The sequence below is a fragment of the Aedes albopictus genome, chromosome 2 (assembly GCF_035046485.1).
Source record: "Aedes albopictus strain Foshan chromosome 2, AalbF5, whole genome shotgun sequence".
NCBI lineage: Eukaryota > Metazoa > Arthropoda > Insecta > Diptera > Culicidae > Aedes > Aedes albopictus.
In genome coordinates, this window is record NC_085137.1 from 396,731,435 (window position 1) to 396,741,162 (window position 9,728).

The 9,728-nt window shown below is 44.1% G+C and overlaps 1 protein-coding gene across 1 annotated transcript; it reads left to right on the forward strand.

Moving 5' to 3' along the window:
- Positions 1–1,642: 1,642 nt before the first annotated feature.
- Positions 1,643–2,442, forward strand: LOC109405129 (arylalkylamine N-acetyltransferase-like 2; the record flags this gene model as incomplete). Its single annotated transcript, XM_019678129.3, has 1 exon — positions 1,643–2,442. A coding segment is annotated over one exon (711 nt), but the record flags the coding sequence as incomplete, so codon positions are not given.
- Between the last annotated feature and the right edge of the window lie 7,286 nt (positions 2,443–9,728).

The following is a 9,728-nucleotide window of genomic DNA, read 5'->3' on the forward strand; positions in this document are numbered from 1 at the left end:
CGATAGACGAGGATACCTTCGAGGTGGTGGAGGAATTTGCCCACCTCGGATCCTTACTGACGGCTGATAACAATGAGTCGTGAAATTCGAAGACGCATCATCATCGGAAGTTGTGCCTACTACGGGCTTCAGAAGTAGGTGCCGTCGAAAAAGATTCACCTACGCACCCGAATGCACCATGCACAAAACGCTAATCAGACCGGAGGTCGTCTACGCACACGAGACATGGACCATGCTCGATGGAACTGCAAGCACTCGGAGTTTCCGAGCGATGCATGCTAAGGACGATCTTTGCCGATATGCAGGAAACGGCGGAGAAGGATGGACCACGAGCTCGCTGCACTTTACGGCGAACCCAGCATCCAGAAGGTGGCTAAAGCCGGAAGGATACGCTGGGCAGGGCATGTTCCAAAAATGCTGGACAACAACCCTACAAAGTTGGTGTTTGCGACAGTTGGCACAAGAAGGCGTGGAGCGCAAAGAGCACGATGGGAGGATCAGGTGGAGCGTGACTTGGCGAGCATCGGGCATGGCCGAGGCTGGAGAACGGCAGCCATGAACCGTGTATTTATTATGGAGAAATATTGTTCATTCAGTTCTATCTTGAATATGATAGAATACTATATAAATAAATGAAAGAAGCTTATCTGAGTTTATCTTAATACTTTTTTCTTAAACCGTAGAAAGTCGTATTGTCCCGAAAAAGCATACTATCAGGCTACCCTGTAGATGCGAATTGTGCAGTACTCCACCGTTTAAAAGAGAAAACAACGTAAACAAGGCTAAAATAAGGCATTGGCTATCACCATGCAATTGATCTAAGCCTTATCGTAGCGGTAGTGCATGCCTGCCCATATCGATAAGCAACTTGTTTGAAGCAAACATTATGTCATTGTCAAGTTCACGACATGTTTCTACCCGAAGCGAACAAGGTGTGCAAAGTAGATTGCCATTTGAAACGGATTACAAAACAAAATACACATTGATAAGGGGTCTTCCTTAAATTGCAATCACACTGCTGGCTTAAGGAAGGCACCTGGGTTAGATTCTAGATATGGTTTCATTTTTATTTTTCTAGTTTCCTGTGAGAAGTTTCATCATTTTTGCCACACAAATGAAGAAATGTCATAAATTATGCCACGGTTTTATGGGAGAGAGGGGCTCAGTAAATTGTAACTCACACAAAAAGTGGGACATACGGTCCATATGAGGTTGAAAATAATAGTTGCTATGACAAGAAGAATACTCAGTTTCAGTTCAAATGTAATGTCGCAAAGATTATGATGATGAAAGCACGTGCCCTTTACAGTTAGAGCAGTGCATCAACGTGTTTGTAGCTAAGACTATATACAATTCCCCTGAACTGCAAGTGGTTCATGAACAGTTAAAAAATGTCATATGGTCACGCAGCCAAGTGCGGATCTCGCGGCGCTTCGCTATAAACAACCGATCCCGCGAAATACTGAGGGGTACCGCAAAACCCATCCGCGGTGTTTGTAATCACCCGGCGGCTTGCCTTGGTGACACATTCGACGCCGGTGTCAATCGAACGTTGATTAATTAGGCTTTCTCAATCGAACGAACGATAAAGGTTATCGTCGCCGTTATGACTGCTGCTTTCTAGTAATTGGCAGTTTGCTGATCTAGTGTACGGACAGCTTCTGCTGAGTGTAGGTCGCGGATGGATAAGGCCACTTGTTTCGGTAGCCAACTGGAGTTCAGTGTAGCAAAAGCGGAAGATTATGACTCAGTGGTAGCTTTCGTGGTCGAGCATTACTACAAGGATGAACCGATGAGCAATTCGTACATCTACGATAGCAACCCCGCGCACGATGATGTGGAGTTTTCCGTTTCGTTCCTCTTGCAAGGGATGGCAGTGAAGGCTGTGGATGTGGATTGTGGAAATCGTCTGGTCGGAGTATCCATCGCTAATCCGGTTTACCCAGGGTATGTGCAGGATTTGCTGGAGGCAGCCGAGCAAGCCAAGACGCAGAAATGGCGCGACAGCTTGAAGCTTTTGGCTCGACTTCAACAGTCGGTTAATGTGTTGCAGCGGTGCAATGTGTCCAAGTGCTACGATATTGAGATTGTGGCCGTTCATCCGGAATACCGAGGGCGGTCAATCGGTACGCGGTTGTTTGAAGAGCAGTTCAGGAGAGGCAGACAACTAGGGTATCCAGTGGCAAGTGCAGACTGTTCAAGCTATTACTCAGCTAGGATCGCCGAAAGGGTAGGCATGGAATGTGTAGGCAGGCTAGCTTTTAGTCATTATAAGGATGATCATGGAGTTCAACTGTTCCAACCAAAAGCACCCCATGTAGAGATTCAAACGTTTGTCAAAGTGTTGCAATAAGTTGATTACTTTTGAGAAGGCGTGAAATGCTGGATAGTTTCGGCTAAATACTTAATAAACGGAATTCAGGTTGCATGTTCTCACAAACATCGTCATAATTCTATTTCCCTGTAAATCAGAAAATCAAGAAAAAAATAATTTAGAGCTAATATATAAATCAAAACATGTATTTAACATTTTTAAATAAGCAGATTATGAAAATCTTCATGAAATATTGCACGGTGCAAGTAATAAACATTATAAAAAAAATCCAGATCCAGTCTGCAGTTATCCTCTTTTCAAGGGATAAACCACTTGACAGGATATTTCTGAAATTGCTGCTGCAGTTTGATTGTAATACTCTCAACAGGATTAGAAGGAATAAGGTCTCGAACATCTATATCTAGCCAACAAGTCAAGTACCTGTGCACATTGATCGGCGTTAGCATCCATCTGTGAGAATAGCGCAACATTTCCCAGCGCCGTTAGCAAGCACATCGAGAGCAGCAAACGAAAAATCAAAAGATGATAAACTACAATCTTCCCCCGGAAAGGAGATTTTCATTAAATGCTGCTTTTGAGAGTTCGTTCTGAACGGAACTTTTCCAAAATCTTATTTCTTATTCCGCCTGATGTTTACGGGCGGGGAAGTGAGCGGGTAAAGACGGCGCTTGTCATACGGTGTATCTCGATAAATCACCAGAAATCCAGTGCAACGTCGTCGTGCTTCCCCCCGCTAAGTAAGGTTCAGTGGTGCAGAAAAGTTGTACCGTTGTAGAAAAAAAATGCAGCCGTTGCACGAAACGGGAAGGATATAGGCTGTCGTCTCCGAGGGAAAGCTAAGTGTAATTGCAATCGCAGTTTGCTTTTGAAGTGGAATAGGCGGGAGCTTCAAATGTATAGCACGGTGTGTTGCGTAGAACAAATTCAAAACAAAAAATTCGGCATGTCTGAAAATTTGACACAATTAAGCTGAGACTTCCTCCTTTCATTTACGATCAACACCGAAATAAACTGTCGGGGGGTCTGGAGTATTTTTTTTTCCAAAAAATTTCTGTATATGACACATTCCACGCACTTCTACACCGCGGTTCTTGAACTTCATCGAGCGATATTTCCGGGCTCCTGCTATCGATTTTGATTCTTTTTGCATCAAAATGAAGATATTTACTTATACATATCCTTCTATTAATATTCGAAACTTTGAAAACTGCCTACAGAAAGTAGCAAATTTCCTGGCGTGTAGTCAAAATTTGACGAAATGTGTCATATGATGCACATTAGCGAGGACACAATTGTATGAAAAATGTTAAGTGTCACTATCTGCACAACCTACTTTTTTAATTTCATTTAGGTCCCATATCAACTGTGCTAAAAATAAGCTTGATTTGAGAAACTGTATTTTCGCCGGTCAAAGTTTACATAGAATTTTCTATGGGACTTTTATGAAGAAAAGCTGCTGGAGGGCACCCAGTATACCCTCAAATCAAAACGCTGATGAATTCTCATATAAAATTTCGCGATGAATTAGACCTCTGATGAATACCATAAGAAGTTTGTGGAAATAGTTATTAAGCCATATCCGACCGAATAAATGACGGAATGTTCATTATAACATGCCAATTATAATATTCAATCGGTTTAATGTCAATACTTTTTTTAACAAGCATCATTACGCTTCGTAGTCTTGGAAAGTATTGTTTCTAGTATAGAATCCTTTAAACAGACATCAACGCCCCCTATTCTTTTTAAAACGAATTACAGCTTTGGTACATAAAGAAGAGTAGTAATACTAGGATAAAAGGTATGATATAACGCATAAATATGTATTGCTATTAGAATTCAAACGGATATGTTAAAGAATTAATTGTGTATGTCTTTACAAATGGTTACTGCTATACAAAACAGCTGAACGAAGCAAGTGATCGTCGTAGTGCTCTGATTACTCTGGAACTTTCAACTTGTCCCAAGTTAGTCCAAAATCAAAATGGACGGTCTCACTAGCCTGTTCGCCATATCGTCCTAATCCTGATCCAACCGAATTACAAAATTCTGGAACATTGAATCGCAGGATGTGGAACTTGGAACTGTTCGGAAGTTTCGCCTCGATCCAGTGTGCTGTAAATTCTTCAAGGGAGTCTTAGTAGCCAACTTCAGGTTTTTCTTGAAGGCAAGCCTTGAAAACGGCAGCGAAACTGTCGAGTATCTATACAAAATATATAATTAGTTTCAGTTAGTATGAGAAATTTTAATACATTCTTACAGATCGAAACATTCCGAGCAGCCCATCAAATTCCAACATGGTTCTTTTGTCCAGTAGTTTGTGGCAATGTCTGCCAGTAAATCCATATTTGCTGTGTCGTTGACAAGAACTGGCTTTTACCCACTGCTCAGCAGTTGCTGGATCGGCAGTCTCAACCGCCTTATAGACTGCATTTATTATCCCAAGAACGATATGGAGCACGGGAGGTGGACACAGCATCACTGTTGTTTGATCGGGTGACCCACATAGCAAAGGGTATTGAACACAATTGTAAAAATTCTTTGCTCGTTTGTCGTCGGCACCATCATCTTCCCATTTTTTGTGATTGGTTCTGATTAACCCAAGCGTTCTTGGAATCATGCACTCTTGGGATAACTTCGATTTACTTGTGCAGCAATATGGACAAGGATGGAAGAGCTGTGTCCCATGAGTCCCAGCAAAAGATTGACAATTTTAAGGTCCCCTGCCACTACTGCCTCCAATTCGTCCAATTTGAGTAGTGTTGACCAAACTTTCGCAATATTGAAGTATTTTTCCGTTATGCCTGGTTTTTCTGGTACTCAAATCGCATATGTTTTTGATAAGAAACATATCATCCATGGATAAAACTTTCGTACTGCGTGAAACTGCAGAACCCGTGACCCAGTGCGACGGTCGTCCTCTTATGTTTGCTAATGCAATAGATCCATCTGAATCACGGTTCTCCTTCAAATACGCAGCTACGACTGAATCGTCGGACCGTGGGCGGTCGCCAGTTACCATTTGCAGGAGGTTTTGCTGCCTCTCAACTCGGGTACACGAATGCCTTTTGTCCTTGGAAAGTTCGGAATAACAAATCGTACAAAGTTTTGCTGTTCGTACCTTTTTTGAATTCTCTGACACCGAAGGCCTCCCACGTTTCTTGGAGTTGTTGATCTGATAGCCGCCGAACTGAGTCAAGGTCACACGAGCAGCCACACACACGTCACATTTACACAACATTCCACTCCTTGTAGATACACGCTGAAAATTTTTGAACTTGTGGACTTCCACGTTTTGATTTTCATTTATAGCAAATGAGCAACGTTAGCAAATTTGCTTCGGGTAATACCCGCTTCTTACGTAAATGTCCGGCAGAAACCGATTTTTTACCAAGAGCACAGTTTTTTCGGATATTTGTCTTAAATTTGATTTCTTGAGACACAAAACACAAACTTTGCTTCGATTTTCCTCGTGAGTTCTAGGAGGCGTCATCTTTACGCAGCGCGATTACAGGTTAGATTCGAAGAAATTGCTTTCCAACAGATTTATAGGACGATTGTTTTAATGAACCAACGAAACAACAACAATTATGCTAGCTATCCCTGGTAAACTCTATCCAGCCTACTGCGTTTTTGACGTTCCAAAGTCCCAGTTCAAAATTTTTAAAAATCAATTTTCAAAAAATGTCTAATTCATCATGTATTACCTTATAAACTAATTGATCAACTTTTCATCGTGACTGACCATTCGGTTCGCTAGGTATGTGCTCATGAAATTTCGTCGTGGCTTCGTTCTACTACCACCTTAAGAAGGCTTAGCCATTATAATAGCCAATATAACATCCTAATTAAATTAAGATATTCACGCTGCATTTTTTTTGTTTCTTGGTTAAATTATCGTTAATTTGAATAAAAGAAAACTTCAAAAAAAAAAAAAGTTGCTCTAGACCCCCCGACAGTTTATTTTGGTCATAGTCGCAAATGAAAGGGGAAAGTCTAAACTTGCATCTGTCCAATTTTGAGACATGCCGAATTTTTTTTATAAAGCTATACAAAAAAGACACCGTGATATAGGTCTGGGCAATACACTTGACGAGAGAGCAAACAAGCGAAATAGTTCTGTCGATAGATTTTCTTTTACAAATTATATATGTAGGTATTTATGAATGATACTTGAATATTTTGTTTTGTATGGTATGTATCTAACATTGGAATCAACACATGGGTTCACCTTCCTTTGGTGGAACTGTCCCACGGCGGGTTCGGTTTCCGTTCCGGTCGGAAAAATTTTCTCGACTCCGTGGGCATAAAGTATCATTGTACTTGCCTCACAATATACAAATTCATGCAATGGCAGGCAAAGAAAGCCCTTCAATTAATAACTGTGGAAGTGCTCAAAGAACACTAAGTTGAAGCGAGGCAGGCCAAGTCCCAGTGGGGACGTCGAGCCATAAAGAAGAAGAAGAAGATGCTTCTGGGAAGACTTCCTCGTCCAGGCTTTTATGCTTTTTTTTCTTCTAACCCATAGGTGGATAATCTGCTCAACAGACACCTCAACAGGCAGGTCCAGGCAGTGTGGAGTTAGGGCCGTCTTTTACAACTAAAGTAAAAGCCAGTACTGCTCTGTCTTCAACCCACTAAACAACATTCCTATGGTCACCAAACGCTTCGTCTCTCCGGAACCACCAAGAAGGCATTGCTTCAGAGAGGGACTAGTGCACATCGCACCCTCAAGATTAGCTGCGTAGCTTGCAGCAACGAATATCGATGACTCGCTTTGGAGAGTACCAAGGTAGCGCTAAGCCAGTTTCATGAGTGATCCTCACCACTCCCTTTGTCCCCCGCCCGCGCCCAAACTGTTTCGCAGACATCAAGAACTGATGCCTACGTGCAACCAGATCTGATCTGCTGAAGGCAAGCGTATCACTACCCTTCAGGCCCTACCAGCTGCACCAGGAGGCTGTTGACAGTAGGGTCTCCACCTGCCCCGGCCCTTTTCGGGGACTCCTTTCCAATCGCGGGCTCGAAAGGTCTAAATTAACGTTACATGGGGTACGGGGGAGTTTCAGGGGGATTCTGAAGGCATTTCAGGAAGCTTCAGAGGAGGTTTGGCGGGTTTCAGAGGCGTCACCCAGCCGTTTTCGGGAGTTGCTGAGGGTTTCAGGTGCGTTACATGGAGTCCGAGGGGCTTTTAGGGGGATTCCGGGGGCATTTTAGAAAGCTTCAGAGGATTTTTGGCATGTTTCAGAGGCGTAACGCAGGCGAAATGTAGGCGTTTTCGAGGGTTTCGGAGGGTCTCAGGGCTTGGGACAGGGACTTGGCCTGCATTGCTTCAAATTAGTGTTCTTTGAAAACTTCCATAGTTATTAATTGTAGAGGTTTCTTTGTCTGCCATTGCAAGAATTTGTATATTGTGAGGCGCACAAGGAGTCGATGAAATTTTTCCAATCACAACGGGAATCGTACCCACCATCTCCGAATTGGCGATCCATAGCCTTAACCATTAGACTTTCTGGAGACCCCAGGGACATTACATGGGGTTTGAGGGGAGTTAAAAGGGCCTATAGTTTCTGAAAATACATTTTGGATCAATGTTCTTAGGTGAGTTTCAGAGAGATTTCAGCGGCGCTTTGAAGCGTTTCATAAACGTTTCAGGGCGGTTTCAGAAAAGATTTAAGACGTTCCCGTCTTTAACGATGGTAGATCCTAGAATTCTTAGAGATTCTCAAACAAACATTGAATTTATCACTTATCAGCAGTCAACTCCACTTCTTCGACCGATTCATCGTAGACTTCTTCTTCTTCTTTTATGGCTCTACGTCTCCACTGGGACTTTGCCTGCCTCGCTTCAACTTAGTGTTCTTTGAGCACTTCCACAGTTATTAATTGAAGGGCTTCCTTTGCCTGCCATTGCATGAATTTGTATATTGTGAGGCAAGTACAATGATACACTATGCCCAGGGAGTCGAGAAAATTTTCCCGACCGGAACGGGAATCGAACCCGCCGTCTCCGGATTGGCGATCCATAGCCTTAACCACTAGGCTAACTGGAGACCCTCAAGCGTAATATCGTCAGTGAAGCCGATGATCTCCGCCCCCACCGGAACGCAGACCTCAACAACTCGTCGTACATGACATGTGCTATGGAATGTTATGGACCCAGGATGGAACCATGCGGGGCTCCCTAGGTTTTATGACGCACTTATGACCCACCTATGTGTTGTAAACTAGTACTTGATTCTGGAAGTAATTGCCGAGAATCTTGTACAGGTACTCGGGTATCATCAGACGCAGGAGCGAATCGGCAATTTCCGGTCTACAGGCGCTATTCAACGCGTTCCTTACATCCAGAGTCACTACTACACAGTTGCGAATCCCACTTGCTCAAATGCTTTCTCGGCGGTGTTTGTAACCGACAAGATAGCGTCTACGGTCGACCTCCCCTTCCGAGCTCCTTCCCCGCCGTGTCGATCAAGCATATTGGACTATATACTGACGGGTCTCTGGATGGGTTCCCGCCCTTGGAAAAAGATCCAGGCTCTACCACTTCCAAAACTCTGGGAAACTCCCTCGTCCTTATATTTCTGCATAGCAGACCCGAACGTCTCGGGAGCCTCTGCAATAGTTACTTTTCAGGTCAGATTCGGAACTCCGTCCGAACCTGGGGCCTTACCTACGCTAAGGGACTTTGCTATCCCCGCAAGTTCCACATAGGCGACCCTCTCCTCATCACCAGTCCCAGTCCCCGGCTGTCCCACAAAAGGAGGCCAAGGACTAGGATCATGACGTGGAAAAAGCCCCTCGATGATCCCCTCCAACATCCCTGGATGGAGATTGCTGTGTAGGAGCCACCTCTCGTTTTGGCCATCCCGATCTTGTGGGCACCACCACACAGATTCACATTGGCACTATGACAGAGACCCTCAAAACAGGCCTTTTTGCTTATCCTTGTGTCGGTCTTCAGCGCGACTTTGGCAGCCGTGAACACCACCCGTTATTAGTTCCACTCTTCCTCAGTTCGTGCTCGCTGCAGCTGCCGCCTATCCCGTAGACAGGCGCGGCGCAGGTCCTTAATCGCTTGAGTCCACCAATAAGCCGGTGGTCTCACATTTCTAGGGTAGATTCACTTAAGCATGGTCGCTTTGCACGAACGTGAGAGCACCGCTACCAGCTCGTCGCCGTCTAAACCGAGTAGGGTTCGTTCACGGCGGAGCACCTCCCTAAATACCCCTTTGTCGATGTATGATGTCTTTCACCTGCGAGGGCTTGGCCTTGGTCTAGCCGCCTCTTCCTCTACCCGCTGCCTGCTGTTGTTGTAGTTGATACATTAGCGAACCACCAGGTGATCGCTGTGAGTGTAGCTATCGTCTACTCTTTAGTTCGCACTACCTAC